General features: G+C 53.8%; 1 protein-coding gene across 30 annotated transcripts in view; it reads right to left on the bottom strand.

Moving 5' to 3' along the window:
- SCRIB (scribble planar cell polarity protein) overlaps nucleotides 1-27,921 on the bottom strand; it is a 110,558-nt gene that overhangs the window by 15,217 nt on the left and 67,420 nt on the right. For 7 of the 30 annotated variants that reach the window (XM_071738606.1, XM_071738601.1, XM_071738614.1 and 4 more), the window contains 14 exons: nucleotides 27,266-27,454; nucleotides 25,295-25,414; nucleotides 25,009-25,065; nucleotides 20,233-20,289; nucleotides 19,398-19,481; nucleotides 13,697-14,071; nucleotides 10,864-10,932; nucleotides 9,719-9,769; nucleotides 8,601-8,642; nucleotides 7,726-7,851; nucleotides 4,704-4,811; nucleotides 3,096-3,143; nucleotides 2,737-2,902; nucleotides 1,456-1,618 (listed from right to left, as the gene is read on the bottom strand). In XM_071738606.1, the coding sequence (XP_071594707.1) occupies nucleotides 1,456-1,618; nucleotides 2,737-2,902; nucleotides 3,096-3,143; nucleotides 4,704-4,811; nucleotides 7,726-7,851; nucleotides 8,601-8,642; nucleotides 9,719-9,769; nucleotides 10,864-10,932; nucleotides 13,697-14,071; nucleotides 19,398-19,481; nucleotides 20,233-20,289; nucleotides 25,009-25,065; nucleotides 25,295-25,414; nucleotides 27,266-27,454 (1,655 nt within the window). Of the gene's footprint in view, nucleotides 1-1,455; nucleotides 1,619-2,736; nucleotides 2,903-3,095; nucleotides 3,144-4,703; nucleotides 4,812-7,725; nucleotides 7,852-8,600; nucleotides 8,643-9,718; nucleotides 9,770-10,863; nucleotides 10,933-13,696; nucleotides 14,072-17,757; nucleotides 18,250-19,397; nucleotides 19,482-20,232; nucleotides 20,290-20,493; nucleotides 20,649-25,008; nucleotides 25,066-25,294; nucleotides 25,415-27,265; nucleotides 27,455-27,921 lie in introns of those variants that run through there. The other 23 variants (XM_071738618.1, XM_071738622.1, XM_071738626.1 and 20 more) reach the window with 17 other exon arrangements.

Below are 27,921 nucleotides of genomic sequence, written 5' to 3' on the forward strand. Positions count from 1 at the left end.
CCACAGACTCCTCAAGTGTAAGGCATCAACTTTGCTGACAAGTTCCTGCAGTTCCAGCCTCCCTCTTCCCAGCTGCCACTTGCACAGGAGCACAGAATTGTTCTGCTTGGAAAAGACCTTTAAGATCATAGAGTCCAAAACTCTACCCCCCATAACCCAACTCTACCACCCATAACCCAACCCTACCACCCATAACCCAACTCTACCATCCATAACCCAACCCTACCCCCTATAACCCAACTCTACCAACCATAACCCAACCCTACCAACCATAACCCAACTCTACCAAATCCAGAGCTTAACCCATGTCCCTCAGCACCACATCTCCAGGGCTCTGAAACCCCTCCAGTGATGGGGATTCAACCAGCTCCCTGGGCAGCCTGGGCCAGTGGTTAATTATCCTTTCAGTGAAGAAGTTTCTTCTAATCTCCAATCTAAACCTCCCCTAGCAACTTGAGAGCTTTCCCTCTTCTCCTTTTGCTTGTTACTGGGGAGAAGAGACCCATTTTGTGATGGGCAGCCTGGCTGCTACAGCTTTTTCCTTTGCTGCTGTCAGACAGTGACTGTGCCACAGGATCCTAAAGATCATCTCCCCCCAACCCTCTGCACGGGCAGGGACACCTCCCACCAGTCTCATTTTGATTGTTCAAGATGATTTTGATTAAATTTCAGTTTTCTGTTCTAGCATGACAAAAAAAATATCTCCAGGAACAGAAATTCAGTTTGTTCCACTGATGCCTTTGTCCACACATCTGTAATAACCAGGTGGGAGTCATCTCCTGGATCCAGCCTTGCTGGTCCTTTAGCTCCCACATTTCAGTGGAAAGGGACAAGTGGGGTCTTCCCATCACACCCAGAAGTTGCTTTGCATTTGGCTGCTGTCCTGTCAGCCCAGGAGGTGGGAGGTCTCAGTGCATTCATTATGTGAGAAGCTCCTCAACAAAGATTGTTGGACAGAAAGAATAAATGGAGATTCCAAATGCCAGGATAAACAACTGCCAGTTTTCAGCCTCTGTAAGAGTGACAATAAAAGTGTTTGTGAAGAATGTCTGTGCCAAAGACTTTGAAAAGAGAGCTGGTAAGGACAGCTTCAGCTTCATTCCAGTGCAACCTTATTTTTAGCTCAAGTCTTAGAAGCCATTTCTTTTCCCCCAGTTCTGTGCCTCAAAATTGGAAAAACAACATCAAGGCAACCTGGAGGACAAGTCCAGGAGAACCAAGAACCTAAAAACCCCAAACCAAAGTTCAGCATCAGGGCCTATCTTGAGTCAGTGATCTCTATAGACCCCCAAGTGCCCGGCTGGAGGGGATTTTCTTCTGAAAAGAAAGAGGTGGAAAAACCTTTCTGCTTCTGTGCTGAAGAAGCAGCACTGCCCAGCTCTTTCCCCTGGAAATTCCTGATCCTGGGAGGGCTCTGACACGGATGGTCAGGACTGAGCCAAGCTCTTGTCTTACCGAGCTGCTGGAGGATGGAGACTCCTTCCATTCAGTCTTTCCACCTTGTACTCGACTCCTTCGATGATGACACTCGACTGCACCTCAGGGCCCTGTCTCACCATCTCCTCCTCTTCTGCTTCTTCCTCCAAGAGCAGGGCACGTTTCTGCTGCAGCTTCCGAGCTGCCAGGAGAAGAGAGACTCACTCACACCTCAAAGCACTTCCCAACACCCCAGGATGAAACCTCCGGGCAGGCCCCTGCACTCACCATCCCTACAGGTTTGTGCCCTCTCCATGGATGCTTTTGTTTCTCCTCTGCTCCACTCATGCTTCAGGTGTAACAAACTCTACACCATTACCTCAGTCCCTCCTTCCTAATTCACTAAAATTCCATTCCTGGACACACTATAGAATCATCTCACAGAATCCCAGACTGGTCTAGGGTGGGAGGGACCATAAGGAACATCCAGTTCCAACCTCCTGCCATGGGAAGCCCGGAATGAGAAGCTGCAGCTTCTTTTTCTTACCTTCCTTCTTTCTCTTTTATGAGCTTTCTTAAAATATATTCCTGTTCCTGAACTATTAAGTGAAAATGAGAAGGTTTCTAATGCTCTGGACTAATTCCCAGGCTCTGAATGGGAACACAGGAGGGCAAGAGCAGATTAGGTATTTATAAACTGTAAAGAAAACCAAACAAAACCCCAACAATTTACAAAAGAAATTCTGTTACAAACAGAAATTCTGTTTTCTGGGCAAGCAACAAACACAGCCCCCCAACCCAGGAGTCCACTTGGAGCTCTGTTTTCCTATGGAAGTGGAAGGGATGTCAGGAGAAACTCTTTTCCACTTAATATCATTCCTTGTCACCTTTTTAAACAAGTCTCAAGCAGGAGGAAATGACACCAAAAACTCCAGCAGTGATCTCCCCTCCTGTTGCAAAACCAGAGCAGCTTATTGAGTAACACAAACTCTGCTCTCAGACCCTAGGGAAGGGTTTTCCTGGGCACCCCCACCGTGCTGGGCAGCTTATGAAGAAATATCCTCATTTTTATTAGCTTCTCAATATTTTACTGAAGGGTTTCAGTAGTCCAGGAAGCCCTGATGCTGCAGAGCTTCCACCAGTCCATGGAGCAGCAGTGAAGCAGCCACTAAACTTCAATTTCACTTGCTGAGCCCCTTACCCACAACCAAGGATGAAGCCCCCTGGGTTTGGGGGTGCTGGATTTCTGGGGCGCTCGCTCTCCCGGTGAGAAAGGATTCCCTTAAACCCCCAAATTCCCTTCCACAGATTCCAACGTACCTTCCTCTTCTTTCATCTTCTTCAGGTCATCCTCTCCTACCAAGGACACCCGCTTGGGAGGCTTCTCCAGCTGTTGCTGCTTCCCTTCCATCTCAAAGTACTTCTGCCTCTCACGGAACGACCTCTGCTCCGGGCTGTGCAGCCCCCCAGGGCTGAGCCTGCCCACCTGAGAGAGCCACAGGGGTGCTGCCCAACAAGCACCCAAACCAAACCCACCCCCAATCCCCCCACCCTGCCCCATGTGCCCCACACACCCCCTCAAGCCCACCCTGTGATCCTGGCTCCACAGCCACAACCCCAAAAGCCCAAATCCTCAGTGAGTCCCCATCCCACATCCCCCTCCAGCCCCCACAACTCACCTCCGGGGCACTTCTGGGATTCTCTGTGTTGGTCTGACCAGGCAAATCCTAGGATAACACAATGAGACACTCAGCAGGTTGCCCCCAGAAGCTGTGGCTGCCCCATCCCTGGCAGTGCTGAAGGTTGGATGGGGCTTGGAGCCCCCTGGGCTGGGGGAGGGGTCCCCGATCATGGCAAGGGGTTGGAATCAGAGGAGCTTTATGGTTCCTCCAAACCCAAACCCATTTGGGATTCTAAATCCTGCCTTCAGCTTCCTAGGGGGGGATGACTGAGCACAAGGTCAGACTTCTAGGAGGTGTATGGCCACCAGAAGAGGCAACAGACACAAGCTGTGGTAAGAGAAAATCTGATCAAGCAGATAGAAAAAACTCTTCCCAGCACAGATGGTCATACAGGGGAAGAGAATGCTCCCAGTGACCTCACAACCTCCAGTTTTGGAAATTCAGGAATCAAGAGCCTGGGCAACTTCAAAAAACTTCAGTGGTGCCCTGTTTGGCATGAAGGACTGAAGCAGATGACCTCAAGAGTCCTCATCCAGTCTGAACGGTTTCACCATTCAAATACATTGAGGGGAAAAGGAATAATTCAAATTAAAGATCAAAATGTAATAAAAAATTCCTCAGAACTGGTTTAGTTTGGCCCTGGACTCTGGAAGTTCAGAGAATTTCATGATATCAGAACAGCACAATTCTACAACAGCGACATGAAATCCAATGAAATTCAGGTTTGGTATCATCAAATCATTAAGTCTGGAAAAGACTTTAAGATCCTCAAGCCCAACCATAACCCAAAACCACCATGGCCACCCCCCCCCCCATGTCCCTCATCCCCACATCCCCAGGGGTTGCTCTGAAACCCCTCCAGGGATGATGGGGACTCCAGCCCTGCCCTGGGCAGCCTGGGCCAGGCCCTGACAACCCTTTCCAGGGAGAAATTCTTCCCCAGCTCCAACCTAAACCTCCCCTGGCACCACTTGAGTTGTGCCAAAAGTTCCTCTTGGCCCATCCCTTGTTCCTTGGGAGCAGAGCCCGACCCCCCCTGGCTCCAACCTCCTCTCAGGGGGTTGCAGAGAGCCAGAAGGTCTCCCCTCAGCCTCCTCTGCTCCAGGATCAACACCCCCAGGGCCCTCAGCTGCTCCTCACAACTTCTCCAGACCCTCCTCCTTCTGCTCCAGGCCCTTCCCCACCTCCATTCCCTTCTCTGGACACCCCCAGCCCCTCCAGGGCCCTTTTCTCACCCAAAACTGACCCCAGCACTCGAGGTGTGGGGGGACAATCCCTGCCCTGCTCCTGCTGGCCACCCCAGTGCTGACACCAGCCAGGATGCTGGTGGCCACCTTGGCCACCTGGGCACATGCTGGCTTGTGTCCACTCAGCTGTCAGGCAGTACCCCCAGGTCCTTTTCTGAGGAGAGGACTCTGCAGGGTGACCATTCACAACATGAGTGGACTCCAGCTTCCAAGGGGACCCCCAGACACCCATCCTTCACCCCAGCTTGCTCTGGAGGAAACAAACCATCACCTCCTTCCTCTTCCCAGACTCCTGCAGTGCTGCATCTCCTCTGGGTGCCAGACTTTGGGGAGCATCCCCCCAGAGAGCACCACTCACCTGGGCCTCGAGCAGAGGGTGTGACAAGGGCACTGCTGCAAAGGTCTTGTATGCCTGCTTGACATTGATGGGGATCTCATCAGGAGAGGGTGGGGAAGGTGGCTTCTGCTGCAGGGACAGAGACAGGAGGTACAGAAAAACACAGACGTTACCAAAAGAAAAAAAAAAAAAAGAAACCCACAAAACAATTTGGGGGAAACACAGCAGAACTCATGGCCTGAATCAGAGAATGGTTGGGTTGGAAGGGACCCTAAATACTCGAGCTCCAACCCCCCTGCATGGGCACAGCTCCCACCAGACCAAGGTTGTACAAGACTGGAATGGGTGAGGGGCAGGAAGGTGAGCAGGGCAACCTGCCACAGCCTGCAGCAGACACAGCACGGGCCCATTTCTGTTGTTGGATGGTGGAAGAATGATCCTTGTGGTGCTGCAGATCCTCTCTGCCCCCCAGTCCCTGAAGGGAACCTCCAGGAAGGCTGCAGAGGGACTTTTCATCAGAGTGTCCAGTGACAGGACACGGGGAGATGGTTTCCAACTGAAGGAGAAGAGGCTGAGCCTGGAGCTTAGGAAGAAGTTCTTCAGCAGGAGGGTGCTGAGACTCTGGAACAGATTGCCCAGAGAAGCTGTGGCTGCCCCCTCCCTGGAGGGGTTCAAGCCCAGGTTGGAGGAGGCTTGGAGCAACCTGGGCTGGATGAGAGGTGTCCCTGGGCATGGTGAGGAGCTTGGGGGAGAGGATCTCCAAGCTCCCTTCCAACCTCAGCCATTCCAGGGTTCCATGACATGATAGGATGACCAGAACTTTGTGACAGATCTCTTGGCCAAGGGGCCACATTGCTGTCATGGTCCTTAAGGATTCCCACCCAATTCAACCAGCATGTGCCCACTTGAACCAGGAGGCACCTGGGGCTGGAGCAGGACTCCTGACTCCGACCCAGCTTAGGACTGACCAAGCCACACAGTTTATTGGAAAATTCAAGATAAGCCCTGGCTCCACCTGGCAGTTCTGAGTCAAGAGGCCTTCTTCATGGCAAGGGACTGGGCAGTCTCCTTTGGGTTTTGCAGAAGTTTTTGTACGTCTCTTTATAACATGTGTGCTTCTATGTACTTCAAGGCTCTTGGTCACTGTGTCCTAAACCAACCCAGCCTGGGATCTGCAAGCTGGACAAGTTCCTGTCTTTCATCTCTAAGTTCCCCTTCAGAGAATCCCACTCAGAAGCATCTGATAAGGTCCAAGAGGACCATCCTGCTGCTCCTCCTGGCTTTTCCTCACCCATCTTCCCTGTGGCCCCTCCTATCACATCCAGGCAGGAAGAAGAGTTGGGGACACCTCTTCCAAGCCCCCCAGAAATGAGTGGTGGCAGGGGGGCAGTGACACCACCACCACCATTCTACTGGAAACCAAATCCCCCTCATTCAGCTGCTTTGTTCCTTCAGTCCCTCTGGCTGCACAGAGTTTCAAGTGTTTGTGGATCTTTGTCCTGGACTGAGGTTAAATTGTGCTGTTTGATAATGTTCCCTTATTCATAAGCTGAGGAACAGCACATGAAGGGGCTGTAAAAGATGTGAATCTTGGCCAGTGCCATGGCTTACACGTAGCTGTTGGAGTGTACATCAGGTCTCTGGTTTGGTGTCATAAAAGCTTCAACAAAAAGGGAAGAGCTCCCTTGTAGGTTTATGAGCTGTCTGTCCTGTATGACTAAAGCCAAAATTCCTGAAGCTTTCTCTCCCATCAACACACAGCCCAGGGAATATGAATCTTTCAAAAACAATGACTTTGCAAACCATAAACTGATTATCAGCACATGGAGTTGGCTCTTGCTCCAAGATGCAAGAGATTGCAAGACAAAGATCCTGAAAGATTTGTGACTCAGGAGAATGCAACAGCTCCTGTGGTGGGTGGGTGTTGGTCTCTTCTCCCAAGAAACAAGAGATAGGAAGAGAGGAAATGTACTCAAGTTTGGCCAGGGGACATCTAAACTGGATAATAAGAACAATTTTTTTTACTCAAAGAGTGATCAGGCCCTGGCTCAGGCTGCCCAGGGAAGTGGAGGAGTCCCCGTCCATGGAGGAGTTAAAATAACACGTGGATGTGGGACACATAATGGGTTTGGTTAAAGATCATCTTGTTCCAATCCCCTGCCGTGGTCAGGGACCCCTCCCCCAGCCCAGGGGGCTCCAAGCCCCATCCAACCTCCAACACTGCCAGGGATGGGGCAGCCACAGCTTCTGGGGGCAACCTGGGCACCCAGGGGCTCAGCACCCTCACCCCAAACAATTTCTCCCTCCCTCCCTGCCCAAGATCTCCTCTCCATCTCCCCTCTCCCAGCTGCAAACCCTTCCCCCTGGGAGGCTCCCATCCCTCCAGGCCCTTGTCCCAAGTCCCTCCCCAGCTTTCCTGGAGCCCCTTCAGGACCTGGAAGCTGCTCCAAGGTCTCCCCATGGGATCCTTCTCTTCTCCAGCCTCAACACCCCCAACTCTCTCAGCCTGGCTCCAGAGCAGAGCTGCTCCAGCCCTCCCAGCAGCTCCAGGGCCTCCTCTGCACTGGCTCCAGCAGCTCCGTGTCCTTCTGCTGCTGGGGACCCCAGAGCTGGACACATGGTTTAGTTGTCATGGTGGTGTTGGGTTGATGTTTGGACTTGATGATCCTAGAGGTCTTTTCCAACCTTAATGAATCTGTGATTCTGTCTATGGATCTCAAGCAGGAACTGCTCTGGGGGTTTCAGCCTCTGACAGTCTCAGTGGTGGGGAAGTGGAGACAGGAGGCTGGTGGAGAGGCTTGGCCATGTCAGAACACCCAACAGGATGTCCTGTCCTTGTCCCTGCCCCTGCCCATGAAGGGAAGGGGTTCTCACCCAGGGCTTCCAGGCTGAGGCACCCACCAAGACCCCCCCAGCACCTGATCCTCACACCACAAACCCCCTGGGAAGGGGAGCTCAGCTTTTGTCCCCAGGGGATGTGGGCACCACAGCCACCCGGGGCAGGTGAGCCCAGGTGAGGGAGAAGAAGGTGCAGGGCACTTACAGAGGTGTGGGTGCTGCTGCAGAGCTCGGGGTGCTGGAAGGGGTTGGGGCTGTCCCCATCCTCTGGATTCTGGGGGGCAGCGCTGGGTCGCAGGCGGGCGAGAGGCTGAATGACACCGGGCTTGGTCTGGGGGTGACATCCACACCCCGGGGGGACAGGCAGAGGAAGGAGGGGTGGAGGGAGAGAAAGAGGGGAGAGAAAGGAGCAGTTAGGGCAGCAAAGTGTCGGCCATGCAGGGGAGGGGAGCCCAGGTCCCAGGCGGTGAGGATTGCTCCTGAGGCACCCACCCACCCAACCCTGCCTCTGGTGCAAGGATCTGGGACAGGCAGAGGGGGTTCAGGTCAGGCTGGGTTCCACCAGCACCAAGGGCAGAAAGAGGTGTCAGGAGAAAGTCAAAGCTTGGAGAATATGAGCATCCTGAAAGGAAGAGGTAGCAGGGGGAAAAAAGGGGAGGAAAAAGGAGACAGAAGCTGAGGAGAAAAAGGAAGCGAGCCATGGAAGGGCTCCAACCAAAAGTGCAGAGATGAGAGCAGAGATGAGAGCTCTGGGTTGGACCATCAGGGATGGACATGGGGTGGGAGTGAAAGAAACATCTCATGGTGAGGAGAGCAGGAGCTGAGTGAGCCAGCAGGGACTGAGAGGGAAAACTGGAGTAAAAGCCACAAAACCCTCATGTCACGTTCCCAAATCTAAAATATTTAAGCCTTGGAGCATTTGTACAAACTTGAGGTCCAGTGTGGGACAGAAGAAGACAGAGGAAGAGCCAGGGTGAGAGGTGGAGGGTGGGAAGGGAGCACAGGGGAGGCAGAGGGAAGCTCCAGGTGCTGGGGAAGAGCCCAGCAGGGACAGGGCAGGGAGGTCCCAGGGGTACTCACTGATCTGTTCTCCTCCTGCGCCGTGGTGAAGGCAATGGATGCCTGGGAAAAAGAAATTCCAGAGTCAATTCAGAGCCTGTGCAGGAAACCTTGGGTCTGCTCAGCTCCACCCAAACAGGAACACAAATCCTCTGGGACAAGCACCCACCTGCCACCACTTAACCCCCCTGGACCACCTCCTTCTTCTTCTTCACCTGGGGAGCAGTCCAGAGCCCACTCCCAGGAGCCTCTCCCAGCTCCTACCCCAAACTCTCTGGGTGTCCCCTGTCCCCACAACCATCCCCACTCCAGCTCGGCCACTCCTGGGCCTTGGGCACATCCCCCCCTGCCCTGTGGAGCTTCAGAGCAAAGCCACCAATGCCATTGCTTCACTGCCAGCAAGTGTTGGCAGGTGCCACTCTGGGGAAGCACTGGCAGATGCCACCTCTGCCAGGAAGCACTGGCAGATGTCACCTCAGGAAGCATTGGCAGATGCCACCTTGGGAAGCACTGGCAGATGTCACCTTGGGAAGCATTGGCAGGTGCCACCTCAAGCATTGGCAGATGCCACCTTGGGAAGCTCTGGCAGATGTCACTCTGGGGAAGCACTGGCAGATGCCACCTCTGCCAGGAAGCACTGGCAGATGTCACCTCAGGAAGCACTGGTACATGCCAGCTTGGGAAGCATTGGCAGATGCCACTCTGGGGAAGCATTGGCAGATGTCACTCTGGGGAAGCATTGGCAGATGCCACTCTGGGGAAGCATTGGCAGATGTCACCTCAGTGAAGTGTTGGCAGATGTCACCTTTGCCAGGGAGCACTGGCAGATGCCACCTCGGGAAGCATTGGCAGATGCCACCTCTGCCAGGAAGCATTGGCAGATGTCACCTCAGGAAGCATTAGCAAATGCCACCTCGGGAAGCACTGGCAGATGCCACTCTGGGGAAGCACTGGCAGGTGCCACCTTGGGAAGCACTGGCAGATGCCACCTTGGGAAGCACTGGCAGATGCCACCTCAGGAAGCAGTGGCAGATGCCACCTCGGGAAGCAGTGGCAGGTGGCACCTCGTGGTGCTGAGCAGGGAGCAGTGCAGAGCAGGAAGCAGCAGAGCAGCACTGCACACCCCAAGGGACACTTACAAATCGCGTCTCCCTGCCCGCCAGGTGCGTGGGCCGAGGGGCTGGGGGCAGCTGGAGAGGGGCAACGCCAGGAGGGGTCATCAGGGGAAGAGAAGGGGAGAGAAAAACGAAGAGAGGGGGGGGTTTGCCACCTGAGAGGCCAAGGAAGCACCGTGCCACCCAGCACCAGAGGCTGCAGCTTGCCAGAGCCACCAGTATCCCCCACCAAGCTCCTCCTTGCCTGCCCTGGGGAAAGGTCCTGGCACACACAGACCCACCAGGCAGCTGGCACCATTGTCACAGCTGGAAAAGCCCTCTGAGATCACCAGGTCCCCACAATAAAATCTCTCAGTATCTGTATCCCCCCCCAGAGCATGTCCTGGAGTGCCCCATCCACACGGGTTGGAAATCCCTCCAGGGATGGTGCCTCCACCACCTCCCTGGGCAGCCCCTTCCAACCCCTGACTGCTCTCTCAGGACAGAAATTCTTCCTCAGATCTGCTCTAAACCTCCCCTGGGGCACCTCCAGCCCACGTCCTCTGCTCCTGTCCCTGCTCCCTGGAGAGCAGAGCCCAGCACCCACCTCCCTACAACCTCCTTGCAGGGAGTGGGAGAGAGCAATGAGGTCTCCTCTCAGCCTCCTCTTCTCCAAACTGAACATTCCCACTTCCCTCAGCCTCTCCTCCCAGGACTTGTTCTCCAGATCATGGGATCATGGAGTGGTAGGATTGAAAGGGACCTCAAAGCCCACCCAGTGCCCCCCCTGCCATGGTCAGGGACCCCTCCCCCAGCCCAGGGGGCTCCAAGCCCCATCCAACCTTCAACACTGCCAGGGATGGGGCAGCCACAGCTTCTGGGGGCAACCTGGGCACCCAGGGGCTCAGCACCCTCACCCCAAACAATTTCTCCCTCCCTCCCTGCCCAAGATCTCCTCTCCATCTCCCCTCTCCCAGCTGCAAACCCTTCCCCCTGGGAGGCTCCCATCCCTCCAGGCCCTTGTCCCAAGTCCCTCCCCAGCTTTCCTGGAGCCCCTTTAGGACCTGGAAGGCCACTGTAAGGTCTCCACTCATACTCAGCTTCCTCTGCCCTTCTGTCCTGGTGCCACCTTGCCCTGGTGTCCCCTTGTCCTGCCTCTCCCCATGTTGCCTGTCCCAGGGCAATCTCACCTGATTATTATTAGGAGAATAGGGGGTCTCACGCTTGGAATTTCCTGTCCCAGACTCACCCACAGGAGCCTGAAAAAGAGAAGACAAAGCTAGATAATTATCATACAGGAGCATCTTCCATGCCTCTCCTTCACAGTGAGCCCAGGAGGCAAGGGAGAGAGAGAGAGCAGAGTTAGCATTGGGCTCAACAGCAGCTGTCACACAGCAGAAACTTGCAAAAAGCACTCAAACCAGCATGGGAATGACATTAAACATTGGAACTGAGATCACATCCAAGGCCAACAATCAGGTTAAAGTCTTCTGCCTCATCAAGACATCCCCAGAAATCATCATCTCAGCCCCCAGCAGACCAGGGTGCAGCCTTGGTAAACCCCCTCTTGTAAAGACACTGAGCAAAAAAGCCACTTCCAACTGAAGAGGGAACAAAACTCAACCCCAGCCATGTCCACTACTGCTGGCCTACTGGTAAGATCTTCAGAAGCAGCCCAGAGTGTGGGGAAAACAGTTCCAGAGGAACCCATCACCACCAACACCCAGGCTGAGCCAGCCCCAGCAGCTACAAGAGAGCAGTCCCAATAATCACCTGATAAGGACCAAGGAGCACAACTTAAAAACTATTTCAGATGCTTACAGATGAAGAAGAGGTCACTTGGGATTTAGAGAACTGTTAAAGCAAACCCAGGGTCCCACAAGTGTTCATACCATCCCCATGGCCTCCTGAATCAAGTTCATCTGACTGACTTCAGTCTTTGGCAATGGGATTTCTACTGAGCAAGCCAGGAGACGTGGTCTGGAGTTGATATTGGAGCACAGAAACCATCTGATGCTTCTTAGCCCTGTCCTGACAGAGAACCTGGGAGCATCAACACCTCGGCTTCCACACCTCTCCAAACAATGTCCCCCCACCCCAGCTCTGGTGTCAGCACACAGGGAACGGATCCCTTTGGCAGCCACCTGGGATTGGGTCAGCTCCAGCTAAAGGGGACACCCAGACACCCAACCACCCACCCCCAGCTGACCTGGCAGGATATCTGCCTGCAAACAGGGTGGGTGCTTTGGGACTGCTGCTTCCCTGAACCCCAGAGCTGGATGTCTCCAACCTCCACACCACAGCCTTTGACGTTCAGTACCCTGAGAGGTTACAGACCCAGCCACACACCTTGCTCTGAGGTTCATTTGCCCACACGTCTGGGACAAGCAAATTCTCACCAAGGAACCAGGCAAGAACCACCACCAAGAATTGCTGCTGGGTGTTGGTCTTTTTGGGGTATTTATTTCTGGGGGGGGGGCTGTTTGTTTGCAGTTGTGTTGCTCCTCAGACCTCTGGACAGGCTGAGAATGGCAGAAGGGGAAAGTGGCACACACTGGAACCCAACACCTCTGGGTTCAGTCCTGCCACAGGTTTCCCCTGCAACAGTGAGAAAATGAAACACAAAGATTACCCAGAGCAGGAAGCAAAGTTCTCCCATGGAATCAGAAAGCCTGGACAGGCTGAAATGTGTCCCACCAAGGAGCAGTGTGCTCCTGGGCAGCCACACTGCCTCCCGGATTTCAGAAGTTTAGAGTGAGCTGCTTGTCCTGACCCAGACACACAGTGGGACAGCACCAAGGTTCTGCCAGTCTGGCAGCTCCTGGCACAGCCACAGCAGATGGGGACAGCACTGCCCCAAGCCTCCCAGGGACACTGGGGAACTCAATCCCAGGCTGGGTTGGGTTGGAAGGGTCTTTAAAGATCACATTGTCCCATGGTCAGGGACCCCTCCCCCAGCCCAGGGGGCTCCAAGCCCCATCCAACCTTCAACACTGCCAGGGATGGGGCAGCCACAGCTTCTGGGGGCAACCTGGGCACCCAGGGGCTCAGCACCCTCACCCCAAACAATTTCTCCCTCCCTCCCTCCCTGCCCAAGATCTCCTCTCCATCTCCCCTCTCCCAGCTGCAAACCCTTCCCCCTGGGAGGCTCCCATCCCTCCAGGCCCTTGTCCCAAGTCCCTCCCCAGCTTTCCTGGAGCCCCTTCAGGCCCTGGAAGCTGCTCCAAGGTCTCCCCATGGGATCCTTCTCTTCTCCAGCCTCAACACCCCCAACTCTCTCAGCCTGGCTCCAGAGCAGAGCTGCTCCAGCCCTCCCAGCAGCTCCAGGGCCTCCTCTGCACTGGCTCCAACAGCTCCATGTCCTCCTTCCCTGGGAAGCCCATCTCTATCCACCCATTTTCAGAACACCACTTCCAGACACCTCCACACCAAGGTGATGCCAATGCTGACAGCACTGCCTCCCCTCCCAGGAGCTCAGCACCACACACACTGGGCAGAACTGAGGGATATTGATGGTGGTCAGGCAGCTCCCTGCCCCTCAGCTCTGGGTACAGGCAGAGCACCCCTGGGCTGGGTGGGAGCAGCTCCTGGTTGGGTGGGAGCACCCCTGGGTTGGGTTGGAGCATCCTGGGGTTGGGTGATAGCGACTCCAGGTTGGGCAGGAGCACCCTGGGTTTGAGTGGGAGCATCCCCACAATGGGTGGGAGCACCCTGGGGTTGGGTGGGAGCATCCCCACATTGGGTGGGAGCATCCTCATGTTGGGTGGGAGCATCCCCACAATGGGTGGGAGCACCCTGGGGTTGGGTGGGAGCATCCCCAAGTTGGGTGGGAGCATCCCCACAATGGGTGGGAGCGCCCTGGGGTTGGATGGGAGCATCCTCAAGTTGGGTGGGAGCATCCCAGGCCTCGTGCTGCCCGGGGCCAGGGGGTTCCAGCGCATGCGTGGGGGGTGTTTAGTAGCCACGGCGTTGGGCTGCGGTGCGTGAGGCACAGCACACGGGGCATGCGGGGTCAGTGCTTGCCTTGGAGTAGGGGTTGGTCTTCAGCACTCCCCCCCGGCCATAGCCCAGGGGAGGGCCCCCCAGGCGCGCCTTGCCCGCCGCCTTCCCCTCACGGTTGGCCACCACGAAGGGGTTCTGACTGAAGAGGATGGGCTGAGAGTCGATCAGACACTCCTGCTCGGGCGGCTCTGGCGGCTCCTGGGAGAGGGGGGAACCCGCGGGGTCCCGGGGGGGCCTTCCCGCCCCGCTCGGCAGCTCGCCGGGTGACGGAGGCTCCTGAGGAGGGAGGGCGGCGGCCATGCCGGGGCCTGCAGGCGGCTCCGGGGATGGATCCCGGGTGTCCAGCACAGGGCTGGCACCCTCTGCTCTGGAGCTGGCCCTACTATAGTAAAGAAGCTGAGAGGAAAACAAAAAGGACCAGAAAGAAATGAGGAGTAAAGAGCAAAGGAGAGGAGGGAGAAAATAGAGAGCAGCTGCTGATGAGGAAAAAGGAGAGGGGAGAGAAGCGCTGTGCTGCCCACACCACCATCCCTGCCCTCTCCTGCTCTCCTCATCCCAAATGCCACTTGGAATTTAGAATCATAGAACTACCAGGGCTGGAAGGGACCTTAAAGCTGCCATGGGCAGAGACACCTCCCACCAGCCCAGGGTGCTCCAAGTCCCATCCAGCCTGGACTTAAAAACTTCCAGAGATGGATGGGGTTTCCAGCACCTCCCTGGGCAACCTGGGCCGGTGTCTCAGCACCCTCATGGTGGAGAACTTCTTCCTAATATCTCATCCAAACCTCCCCTCCTCTAGTTTGAGTCCATTCCCCCTGGTCCCATCAAAACCCAACATCCTAAAAAGTCCCTCCCCAGCTTTCCTGTAGCCCCTGCAGACACTGGAAGGACACAGTGAGGTCTCCTGGGAGCCTTCTCCTCTCCAGACTGAACAACCCCAACTCTCTCAGTCTGTCCCCAGAGGAGAGCTGCTCCACAGCCCTCTGATCATCCTCCTGGCCCTTCTCTGGACACATATCCATATTTCTCTTGTAAAAGAGGGTCCAGAACTGGACTCAGTACTCCAGGTGGGGTCCTAGGAGGGCAGAGCAGAGGGGGAGAACCCCTTCCCTGGACCTGTTGGCCAAGGTCCAGGATGCAAGGATGCAGCCAAGGATTTCCAAGAGGGGACCTTGCTGCCTGACACCAAGCACCAAGCAGGCACAAGCACCCTCCCTGCACTGCTCCAGCTCCCACCCACCCTCCATCAGCTCTCCAGCCATGCAAAACCCATCCCCAAAGCCCACTCAAGCTCAGGTCCTCCCCCCATCCTGCTGCAGGACATCCTCAGTTCTGCCCCACCAGCACTTGGCCAACATCTGTGGTCTCACCCCAGCACCTCAACACCCCTCACCCCAATGCAATTCCAGGTACAGTCACCAGGGGAATGTCTGCCCCACGTGTCCCCATCCCACCTGCATGGGCCCCACTCCATCCCCACACACAACTAACACAGAGCTCAGTAAGAGCGGACAGGACCCCCCCTGAGAGGTCCTGCTGAAGGCTGAAGCAGAGCTCCAGTTGGAAGGGACCTCAAATCCCCCCCTCCCCCAGCCCAGGGGGCTCCAAGCCCCATCCAACCTTCAACACTGCCAGGGATGGGGCAGCCACAGCTTCTGGGGGCAACCTGGGCACCCAGGGGCTCAGCACCCTCACCCCAAACAATTTCTCCCCCATCTCCAACCTCAGTCTCCCCTTTCTCTCCAAGTTTTAACCCATTTCCCTTGTCCTCTCCCTGCACCCCCATGTCAAAAGCCCTACCCCATGGGTTCCTCTTTTAATACTATAAAATAAGAGTTTGTTACCCAGCCAAAGCCTTCTCCAGGGAAGCAGAGGTGATCAGAGAGGAATGATCAAATCTCCTTCTCTCCCAGTGGCTGCTGGGGAGCAGAAAGAGCTCTGCTGCTCAGAGCATGTCCTGCAGCTCCTGTCTCATGGCAGCATTCACAAAAATAGCTCTGAGGGGCTGGGTGGGCTGCTGACCACAATGGCAGCTGAGAGGCTCAGGAATTTCTGAGGCCCTCCCCTAACCCCTCAACCCCAACCCAGGCTGAAACAGAGGTTGGCAGAGCCCTGCCTCAGATCATGTTTCCTCAGACAGTGAAGTCCATGCTACCCGTGGAAATTTCACTATTGTAACTACATGACTTTCCAGCCTGAAAAAACCCTACTGGAAAACAAAACCCAAGGAAAACAAACAAACAAACAAACAAATTCCCCATTCCAACCTCCTCCTCCCAGAGAACAACACTCAGCAACTCCAGAGGAGCCCTGGAGCACACCAAGTTAGACCAGGCAAAAAAATACTTTCAGGAACATCATTTCTTGGTTGGGGATGCTGCAATCAAACACTGCACCCCACACAGGGGCTTTGCTGGGGCTGCAGCCAGAACCCCTGACACCACAACCACCTTCCCCTGCCAGGCAGAGGGGCACTGACACCAACCAGACCTGGGACCAGGGGAGTCCCACCACCAAACCCTACTTTGCACAAAGGGAAAAAATAAACACCAATTTGGGGCACTATGGAGATGGACATCTGGCCAAGACTGCACGAAGGCTGCTGGTCCATGGAGAGACTGAACTGTGGAGAATTCTGGGTGGGAAGGGACCTCAAATCCCCCCCCCCCAGTGCCCCCCCTGCCATGGTCAGGGACCCCTCCCCCAGCCCAGGGGGCTCCAAGCCCCATCCAACCTTCAACACCTCCAGGGATGGGGCAGCCACAGCTTCTGGGGGCACCCTGGGGCTCAGCATTCTGAACCCCTCTTTTGCTCATGGACACGACAGGACCTGAGCTTCACCCACCCCTCCCTCACCCCCAGCTCTCCTGCTGCAGCACCGTGTTCCAGCTCAGGATCCCTCCCTCCCTCCCTCTGCCCCACGGGGTTATTTTTACCAGACAAGCAGTGAGTTCTATTTTGGGCAGAGCAAAGATTTTGGCAATGCAGAGTGCTCCTCCCAGCCTTGCCTCAGTCACTCCCCATGCCAGCACACAGGACAATTGGTATTCTACCCTGCAGCCTCTGAGGCAAATACAGATTAAATGAATCACAGAATGGTTTGGGTTGGAAAGGCCCTTAAAGCTCATCGAGTCCCAACCCCATGAATGGTCAGGGACCCCTCCCCCAACCCAGGGGGCTCCAAGCCCCATCCAACCTTCAACACTGCCAGGGATGGGGCAGCCACAGCTTCTGGGGGCAACCTGGGCACCCAGGGGCTCAGCACCCTCACCCCAAACAATTTCTCCCCCATCTCCAACCTCAGTCTCCCCTCTTCAACTTTTAACCCATTTCCCCTTGCCCAGACACTGACCCGAATCTAATTTGAAAATGAACAAAGAGAAAGAATCAGTAGCTAGAAATTGCAGAGAAACAGATCCAGCCTAGGAAGCACAGACTGTTAAGTAACTAACAGTGCTGACACACTACTGGCAGAGGTAAAAACCTCTCTGCTTCTTAGAGTCCAGAAAGCAAAATTAATTTGTAAAGAGCTTTGCTGTGGGTGGATGCAGCCATCCCTGGGCATGGATTTCAAGGCTGTGCTATGCAGAAGACAGAGCCTGTAGCAGCTCTTTGGTTACTGAGAGGTTCATGAGAAACAGGGACAGCCCGAGGGCATCTCCAGGGTGAGTTTCTCATGCAGCTTTCAACTGGAATTCCTCAGAATTTCCTCCTGCTGATGGGTGGGAAGAGCAGCAAGCCCAGAGGTGCCTTGCAGGGGACTATGTGGCAACAAAAGATGCACAGGAGAAGGTAAATGGAAGGAAAGTTGTCCTAGGGGCAGGAAGAAAGAGAAAAAGACTCTGGGAACTCAGCAATCAGTCACCATGTCTGGAGATGGACAAGCTCAGTTAACTGAGCTGTTGGCCAGGCTGCTCCTCCAACCCTTCCAGCAGCCTCCAAGCTGCAGCTCCTGGGGGGACACCACAACCTTGCTGTCCCTGCAGCCCCACACTCCCACCCCAGAGAGACATTTATCTCAAACAGAGCCAGGACAGGGCCAGGCAAATGACAGCTGGAAAAAAAAGAACCTGGGACCAATCAGCCCTTCCCCTGAAATGGGACATTTATAGATGCTGCTGGTGCATTCCAGCCCCTCATCCCCACATTCCAGCGTTCCTGGGATGGAACTCGGGCACAAGTTCCCAAATGCTGCTCTGCTCTGGATGACACCAGGGCTGCCCAGCAAAGAGGCAGCTGCATGTGTGGGGCTGGCTCTCCCCTGCTTCCCAGCTGCTAATTCACACTATGAGATGCTGAAACTATTTAAACCTTTCCCTGATAATGCTCTGCTGTGTGAAAAGCCAGGGGAGGAAACCCAAAATCTGGGAAGGGTGAGGAGGAGCAAGGTGAGACCCAACTGGAGGCAAAGCAGTGTGAAAGCAAGAGGAGCAGGGGGGCCTGGAGTCAACGAGAAGATGTAGGAGAGGAGCTCTCTCAGGATGGGATGAGATGGAGACAGCAATGGTAAAAGATGATCCTGAACCTACAGGAGGAAAAGCAGAATCTGATGGTGACAGCAAGGGGTGGTCTGGCTGCAAGAGGAGGACAGGAATGGATGTAAAGAGAGAGGATGTGAATGCAGGAGCAAGGAGAAAACCCAGTGCAATAGGGAGGATGCAGGGAAGAGAAAAGATGCCCAAAAGAAGAAAGATGGAGAGGTGAGATGAGATTTTAAACACAGCAGAGATGGATGACTGCAGTCTGTAAAGACTGGGAAATCTTTCCCTTGCTGAGCTGCCACGGTGTAGCAGGGACTGAAGCTCAGGTCAGAGGGGCAGGAGCAGCCAAGCCTGAGCCAGGGCTGACCACCACCACTTTGTCTTCTGCAGTCCTGGATGGATCCTGGCTTTCCTTCAGTACCTCTGGTCCCAGCACCCTGCATCCCTCCTCCTTTCTGAACACCTTCCCAGAGGGAATGCACAGCTCAGCTCTGCACACAGCATCATCTGCAGCAGGAGGAATCTTCCCATCCTCTTCTGCACTTCTCAGCAATTGCCTCCTGACAGCCACATGGCCACCTCCCTTTCCCTTTGGGAAGCCACCTGGCTCTCTGCTTTCCTCATTTTTTTGTTGTAATCTTGCTTTTCTGGCTACCTCCTATTTCAGACAGTGTCAAAGTCCACCCCAGTGCTGCTTTCCAGTTTTCCTTTGCAGAGTGCTGCCATGGAATCACGGAACAGTTTGGGATGGAGGGAGCTTAAATCCCCCCCAGTGCCCCCTCTGCCATGGTCAGGGACCCCTCCCCCAGCCCAGGGGGCTCCAAGCCCCATCCAACCTTCAGCACTGCCAGGGATGGGGCAGCCACAGCTTCTGGGGGCAACCTGGGCACCCAGGGGCTCAGCACCCTCACCCCAAACAATTTCTCCCTCCCTTCCTCCCTCCCTGCCCAAGATCTCCTCTCCATCTCCCCTCTCCCAGCTGCAAACCCTTCCCCCTGGGAGGCTCCCATCCCTCCAGGCCCTTGTCCCAAGTCCCTCCCCAGCTTTCCTGGAGCCCCTTCAGGACCTGGAAGCTGCTCCAAGGTCTCCCCATTGCAGCCTTCTCTTCTCCAGCCTCAACACCCCCAACTCTCTCAGCCTGGCTCCAGAGCAGAGCTGCTCCAGCCCTCTCACACCAGGCAGGGCAGGAGGAGACAGAAGGTACCAGAACCCCCTCAGGTTCCCCCCAGCCCCTCACTTACAGCACGGTTGACTCTCTGCAAACCACTGCTGGGCAAAGCAGCCAAGGTCCTGTAGTCCAACTTCAAAGGTTCAGTGGTGATGTTCTGGAGAAGGGCAAGGAGGGGAGGAAAAAAGAAAAAAAAAACAAAAAAACAACAAAGCACAAACACCAGGAAAAGATCAGACCAGGAGTCAAAATAAATCAGTTTGTAAAAGCAACTAAAAGGCAACCACCCCAGGTAATAACCAAGGTCCCATCTCCCAACTCTATAGGGAGCTCCCACTGCCTGGAAATGAACCTGGAAATGTTTGGAATGGACCCACAGGGACCATGGCAGAGGTGTGGGGAACACTGCAGGAAGGAACACAGATCCCCACCACTCCTCCTGCAGATGCCCACTCCCTTGGAAGGGGAGAACACCACATCCATACCACTCTTCTCCAAAGAGCATCCAGAGAGGCTTCCAGTCTGGATTTGGGACATTGGAGAGTGCAATTCTACAATTTCTCTCTCTTTTCTCAACCTTGACTCATAGTTGGGTCATTTCATTTGGCTTTGATTCCCATTTGCAGCTGTCTGCCACTCTCCAACCAACCATTGGTTTCCACCCTCCCTTCCTCCATCACAGTTGGGATTTCTTAATTTCTGGTATCTTCTCTTACACCCAAAATTGAAGTCTTTTTTCTTTTTTTTTTTTTTTAATTTTTTGGCGGGGTGCGGGGTGTAGTGTAGAGGGAGGGGAGTGCAGCACAGAAATGATGGGGAATGAGCACTCTGAGGGATTTCTCCAGCCTCCCAAGTGGAGTTGTGGCCCTTTTCTGGGAGTCTCCAACCCTCCCCCCCCTGCTCCTCACCTCCACCTCCTCCTCAAGTTGCTGTGTTGCTGCCTCCCGCTCCCTACGCATCCATTCCTTCCAGGAGACAGAGTCAGAGCAGCATCCAAGCAGCACAGGCAAAGAGAGAGGGAAAGAGGTCAGCACCATGCTGGGCAGGAACTCCAGAGGGGGACAGAGGAGCAGAAATCCAGCAGAGAGGTTGGGGGGCAGGGAAAGAGGAGCTGGAATTCTGCAGGAGCTCAGTTATCACCAGTGGAAGGGAGGGGAACAGACACAGACCAGAGTGTCCTCTGAGATCCTCAGCAGGGTCAGTCCTGGGGAAGAGCCAAGGGAGCTAAAGCCTGCCCCAAGCACAAGCTATGGCACCACCAAGGGGAAGGAGAAGGTTGCTCATTGCTAGGAGAGAGATCCTGAGAGAGCACAGGCTGGAGAGGCTGGAAGGGAATGGAAAAACAGATCTGGAGAGTGCACGGGCCTGGTGCTCACTAAGGACAAGGACCTAAAGGCAGAGGACATGCTTGTTAACAGCTTCCCAAGGGAAAGGACAAGGGATAGGGACAGCCTCTGGAGGAGCAGTCCTGGATGAGCTGTTAGAGAGGAACCTGGGGGTGCTGCTGGATGGAAAGATGCCCGCGAGCCAACCATGTGGCACCTGGGGGGCATCAGGAGGGGTGGTCAGTAGGTCCAGAGAGGTTCTCCTCCCCCTCCACTCTGCCCTGGTGAGGCCACATTTGGAATATTGTGTCCAGTTCTGGGCCCCTCAGTTCCAGAAAGACAGAATTGCTGGAGAGAGTCCAGGGCAGAGCCACCAAGATGGTGAAGGGAGTGGGGAGTGGGGAAAATCTCCTGGGGAGGAAAGGCTGAGGGAGCTGGGGGGCTCTGCAGCTTGGAGAAGAGGAGACTGAGGGGTGAACTCATCAATATTTGTAAATATGTAAGGGGTGAGTGCCAGGAGGATGGAGCCAGGATCTTCTCACTGATGTCCAATGACAGGACAAGGAGCAATGGGCATAGGCTGGAGCACAGGAGGTTCCACATAAATATAAGGAAAAACTTTTTCACTGTGAGGCTGAGGGAGCCCTGGCCCAGGCTGCCCAGAGAGGTTGTGGAGTCTCCTTCTCTGCTGCCTTCCAAACCCCTCCTGAACCCCCCCAACCTCCAGATGAGGTTCCTCTCCTTCTCTGCTGCCTTCCAAACCCCTCCTGAACCCCCCCAACCTCCAGATGAGGTTCTTCTCCTTCTCTGCTGCCTTCCAAACCCCTCCTGAACCCCCCCAACCTCCAGATGAGGTTCCTCTCCTTCTCTGCTGCCTTCCAAACCCCTCCTGAACCCCCCCAACCTCCAGATGAGGTTCCTCTCCTTCTCTGGAGCCTTTCAAACCCCTCCTGAACCCCCCCAACCTCCAGATGAGGTTCCTCTCCTTCTCTGCTGCCTTCCAAAGCCCCCTGGATGTGTTCCTGTGGGACCTGCTGTAGGCAACCCTGCTCTGGCAGGGGGTTGGATTTGATGATCTTTTGAGGTCCTTTCCAACCCCTCACTTTCTGTGATTCTGTGTGAGCAGAAGGAAGGGTTTAAGCCCCTCTTGGTGGGCTCTCATCACCCAGCACAGCACAGGGAGGTTGTAGGAGTGATCAGTGACCAACCCCACCAGCCCAGGGAGGGGTTTGCATCCAAGCTGCCAGAGGAAGGTCTCAGCAATCCTTGTCTTCAGGAATGATTTCTGTGTGTTTCTACTTGAGTGACATTTTGCCCAGCACCCGTGGGTGAGGGCTGTGGACAAAAGCAGCAGAATTCTTCTGTTCTGCTGCTACTGCTCCCTCCTGACTGCTCCTCCCCAAGCAGCAACCAAATGGTCCACAAGTCCCAAGGCTGGAGAGGGATGGGAGGTGGAAGGCATCTGAGAAGCACAGAGGGAGATAACTGAAAATTCTGATAAGCACCTGAGTCCTGCTCTTCCAAAGCTTCTGTGCATTACCAGCAGCAAAAAATCAGTGTCCCACATCACAGCCCTGACCTCCAGACAATAATGAGCAACACGAGAAGACACTCATGCTCTGGAGCATCACAAGATCCAAAGGGGTATCTAAGCTAAAGTCTACTCTGAATCTGCTGACACTTTATTTTGGACACGTGCTGTCTGTACAGGGAGTGTTTAAGCTGTAGCTGATCCTTCTCTGAGGTCTTAGGTTGAAGAGAGACAAAAGCCCCAGCCAGCCCAGATGGAGCTGTGGACCATTCAAAGATCATCTCTGGCAACCTCTGGGGAAGATCTGGATTAAGACTAGAAAAAAACTACAGCTACAGAGCTGGGGTAGAGAAATGCACCAAGAATAAGTCCATGGAGATGGGGAGTAACTCAGATTGTTATGAGAAACTGAATTATCAAGGAACTGAACTTGAGAGATCCAGGCAGTGAGGGAAACACTGGCACCTGAAAACCTCTACAGGACTAAGGGTGAGCACTGAAAGCCAAAGGTCCTCCTGTTTCTTCAGTTCACAGCCCTCCTCTCAGGAGACACATCTGATCTCTATCACTTTTGTGCAAAACTGAACATGAAACACTGAAGAATCAGAGGAAAGGTCCAAAAATGGTGACACAAGAAGAATTCCTGAGGCTGTGGCACTGAGATGGCTCCTAGAGCACCCCAATGGCTCCCCCCAGAGCTCCAGTACACACTGAATCATCAAACCCAGTGCTAGAGACAGAATCCCAATTTCCAGGACGTGCTAAAAGGCAACAGCAGAAAAACTTTGCCCTTGGGTCTCAGGCCATGGTGCCCAAGATGTCAGAGGAGCCTGAAGCACCCACTGCTCCCTCCTCCCGGGGCCATAATGGACCAAAAATATGAAATCTTTGCAAGGCAGAGGCAAATCTGGAGAGGTGTCTTGCACGGGCTGCAGACAAATTTCTCATCTCTTCAGAGGTGGGGATGGACCACACCATAATTACACTGCAGTGAGGATCAAGGCAAGTTCTTGGCAGTCCTTAATTAACACCTCAGAATATTGCTTATCAAAAGCAATGTATCCAAGAAAGATAAAACATGATTAAACTGTGTACTGTTCAGCCCCCAGGATGAATAATGGGATCTGCTGGGAGATGCTCATCCTTGTTTTGAAATACTGCTGATGGCTGAATGCCCAGTTACTGCTAAGTTGGTTTTAATTTTCCTTTTAAAGTAACCATTTTAATAAAATGACAAGTTTTCCATTAAAAGCCATAATACCATCAGCACGTTTTAAAATGAGACGTGACCAAAGCTACATCACCAATCATAAAGGCTTTTCTGGCCTTTTGACAAAGTCTTTGTGGTATTTTGAAGTAATCCCAGAATAAATTTTGAAAAAAGCCTTTATCTCCCTGCACCTGAACTAATGCAAGCTTCTCTCCCAGGCAGCCTGGGGTTGGGGCCACTCTTGGCTTATCCAGAGGTGTCAGAAATGCTGATAGTGACCCCTGAAGTCTCCTAGAGACTATTCCAATCCCCATGCTCCAACATACACCTGGCAGGAACACCCTGAGCTGCAGGAAAACCTGGATGTCTGAAGCCACAGGGTGAGGAACAAGACCTTTAGTAGGGAAAATATGGAAAACCTCAACCTGACCTCAGTGGGCTCTGCTGGGAGCTGAACCCAGTGCCCTCCACATGTCCCTTCCTGCCAAATCATTCAGAGAACCACGGAGAGCTTTGGGTTGGAAGGGACCTCTGAAGGCTTTTTAGTCCAACCCCTGCAATGAGCAGAGCTGGACCAGGCTGAAGCTGATTCCATAAGCTCATTCCATTGGAAGAATTCCCATCTAAGTACAGATCTCAAGCACCATCAGAACACTGACTGTTTTGGGGTTTTTTTTTCCAAAATAAGTGAAATCTCAAGTGTTACCAGAGTTGGAAGGGACCTCTAGAGATCATCTAGTCCAAGTTAACTGATTTATAAAGATCACCTCCATCCAGAAGTGCCAACCTAACTACACTCTTGAGAGACAGCAAATGGAAATAAAGCTGAGTGATTACAACCACAAAAAGAACCTGTAGAAGTATGAGGTGTATTGAAACTGGAAACCTGAGGAAAAGCCTGCAAAATGCACACATATTTATCTGCCAGGACAGCAGATTCCTGACACCACTGGAGAATTCCTTTTTCCCTCATCTTCCAACAGAATCTGACCAAATGAGTTTTAAGTGGAATAACTTGAAAACCCAACTCCTTGAGGGGCCTGGCTCTGCCAATCTGCTTCTCTGAATGGCTGAAAGAGAGGGCAGAAATCCCAAATCATTGAGCCTTAGATTGGTTTGGGCTGGAAGGGACATTAAAGACCATTTAGTCCATTTAGTTCCACCCCTGCCATGGTCAGGGACCCCTCCCCCAGCCCAGGGGGCTCCAAGCCCCATCCAACCTTCAGCACTGCCAGGGATGGGGCAGCCACAGCTTCTGGGGGCAACCTGGGCCAGAATTCTCCTAACAAATCAACTAACTGCTCGTGGAAAGTGAGGAGGACAAACTTGTGATTAACAGCACCACTTCTTCAGCTGGGGGCAACCTGGAGCTGTGTGTTCTCATCTTTGCTCATAAAAGCTCTGTCAGGTCATGGAAGGTGACAAGGATAAACCCTGTAAATCCTAGAGTAGCACCCAAGAGGCAGGAGGGAGGGCATGGCAAAGCCAAGGAGCAGCTGGAGCAGCTGTTAGAGCAGGGCACTGCAGAAGGGAGAAGGGAGAAGGTCCAAAGCCCCTCCTGAGGCTCCCAGCAGAACCGCCCGGCAAGAACACATCCTGCTGCGTGAACATCTCTCACCACTTTCTCCATTTCTTCTCTCTCCCACTGAGTTGCTTCTCTCACCATTTCCATCTCCTAGGAGAGACCAAAGTTAGAGCCACTTCACCCAGTGCTCTCTCCCCGTTCCTGTAAAACCTCAGGAAGGTTTCAGAGTCCCAGCCTGGAGCGTTCCTGACCTAAGTGCTGCTGATCCCAATAAAACAGAGTCCTCTGCCCACTCTGTTGCAGATTCCATCCACCAAGGGAGACACCAGAGATTTTCAGAATGGTTTTTTCTCCCTGAAGCTGTGTCTGGGACACCCACCTTCTGCAGGATCTCCAGTTCTTCAGGGCTCAAATCCCTGTCGATGGAGGAGATGCTTTCCAGGCTGTTCTTGCGCCCGATCCCAGCAGCAAAAGGGTTTGCAATAACTCCCGGGGACATCTGCAAAGCAAAGAGGCAACAAACCAGGGTGAAAATCCCAGCAGGCCACAAAAAAATTCCAGGGCTTCCAGATACAGATGGCCACAATCAGCCTTGGCAAGCCAGAACCTGAAACCTCTCAGCTGTCAATTACTCGAGGAACTTGAGGTCTAAGAAAGATGAATTTAAATTTCAACAGTTATAGAAAGGGGATGAGGTGACCAGGGATTAGGTACAAATTCTAATGGAGAATAAAAGAGCTTAGTTACTCAGCCTTGAAAAAAGCAAGGTGAGAAGGCTCAGGGCTGCTGTGGGTAAGTGGCTCCCTGCAGGGAAAGTCAAACTCCAATAGACAGAAAACTAACTTTAAATGTAACATTGGCACAAGGGAAAAATAGGCATAAAAACCTGGAGAAAATTAGCTTGAAAATTACATTTCTAAGGGAAGGTTTACACTAGATACCACAAAGAATTTCTTTACTGGGAGAGTGGTCAGGCACAGGAAGGGGCTGCCCAGGGAAGTGGTGGAGTCACCATCCCTGGAGGGATTTAAAGCCCCTGGAGATGCAGAATTTCAGGACATGCTTTAGAGGGCATGGTGACTTTTTTTGGGTTGATGGTTGGATTTAGTGACCTTAAGAGGTCTTTTCCAACTGTGGTAAGTCTGTAATGATTTATGATTTTTTTTTCTAGAATGGCAAGGGTTGGAAAGGACCTTAAAGATCATCTAATTCCAGTTCTGTGATCCAGCAATGTGAGGTGGGATCCTTGTGGCACTGGTCACTTCGGGGCACCCTGTGCTGCAGAGCAGAGCCCTGAGGCTTCTGAGGGTCTGGAGGGTCTATGAGGAGTGAGTGAGGGAACTGGGGTTACTGGGTCTGCAGAAGAGGAGGCTCAGGGGAGATCTTATTGCTCTCCATGGGTCTGGAGAGGCAGTGTTGGTCCCTTCTCCCAAGGGACCAGTGGTAAGATGAGAGGAAATGGGTTGGAGTTGTGCCAGGGGAGGCTGAGGTTGGATATTAGGAAAAATTTCTTTCCTGAAAGAGTGGTGAGGGGTTGGGATGGGTGCCCAGGGAGGTGGTGGAGTCACCATCCCTGGAGGGGTTGAAGAAGTGTTGGGATGTGGAGCTTCAGGAGATGGGTGAGTGGCTGTGGGAGGTGGATTAGTTTTAAATTGTGGTAGTTTCAAATTGGAGAAGAGCAGATTTGGACTGGATGTTGGGAACAAGTTGTGTCCCAGGAGGGCAGTGGAACCATGGCACAGGGTGCCCAGGGAGGGGGTTGAGGCCTCATCCCTGGAGATGTTCAAGGTGAGGCTTGAGGAGGCTCTGAGCACCCTGATCTGGGTGAGGGTGTCCCTGAGACTGCAGGGCTGGGACTGGAGCACCTTGAGAGGGCCCTTCCCACCCAAACCATTCCATGAGCTGTCCCCATCCTTCCACGTGTCCCTTCACCCCAGGACTGCTGATGCCCATCTCCTGTGCTCACCTACAAGCCATGGCTCCCCCCTTCCTGCTGACACAGCCACCCCTCCAGCAGCACCAGCTCTGAAACTGCACCACAGAATGAGGGGCAATGGCTTCAGACTGAAAAGAGGGGAGATCCAGAGGAGATATCAGGAAGAAATTCTTTACTGTGAGAGCAGGGAGACTCTGGGAGAGGCTGCCCAGAGAAGCTGTGGCAGAGCTGAAGGTCAGGCTGGATGGGGCTTGGAACCAGCTCCTCCAGTGGGAGGTGTCCCTGCCCACGCAGGGGGGTGGAAGTGGGGGAGCTTTAGGGTCCCTTCCAACCCAAACCATTCTGTGATTCTATGATTAGAGTTGGACTCCCTGAAAGGTCCTCCCCAAGCTCCACGATTCCCTGATTCCTCACCTCAATGGCAGCTGCAGCCTTGGGATCAAAGCCATCACAGATCAGCACGAGGAGCGCGTCCCCCACGCTGCGCAGGATCTGCACGGCTTCCGTGTGGGTCATGCCCAGCAGGCTCTGGTGATTCACTTCCAGGATCCTCATCCCCACCTTCAGGCGACCATCCCGGGCTGCAGCCCCCGAGGAGCTCACCTGGAACCAAGAGGGGAATCCAGGTGTCACCAAGGAGGTCAGAGAAGATGGGGACCACCGAGATGGAGAGGAGGGCACAGAGAGGGAAGAGGGAGACAAGGGATAAAAAGCTTCAGGGAAAGCATCTGGAAGTACTGGTATGGAGTCAGGGAGAGGGGAGAAAAGGCAAAATGTGGACAGTTTGGTAGTTTGGAAATAGGTATGGAGGAAATCTCTTACAGGAGAGAAAAGGATCTGCTCTTTGTGTCGTCCCAGGGAAAGAAACTGCTTCTGCTTTGTTGATGAAGCAGGTGAGGAAGAAAGTTCTTGCACCTTCCATTTATCTCCACAGAGAGGAAACCGTGGGCATTTTGTGTTGTTGGGAGAGCGACAGGAATCACAAGCCTTGGGGTAACTTCTGTGGCTCAAGATAAATGAGGCACCAAGACTCCTCTCTGTCCTTGCAGCAGCAGCACGCGTGACCCACG

The sequence above is a fragment of the Heliangelus exortis genome, chromosome 2 (assembly GCF_036169615.1).
Source record: "Heliangelus exortis chromosome 2, bHelExo1.hap1, whole genome shotgun sequence".
NCBI classification, from domain to species: Eukaryota; Metazoa; Chordata; class Aves; order Apodiformes; family Trochilidae; genus Heliangelus; species Heliangelus exortis.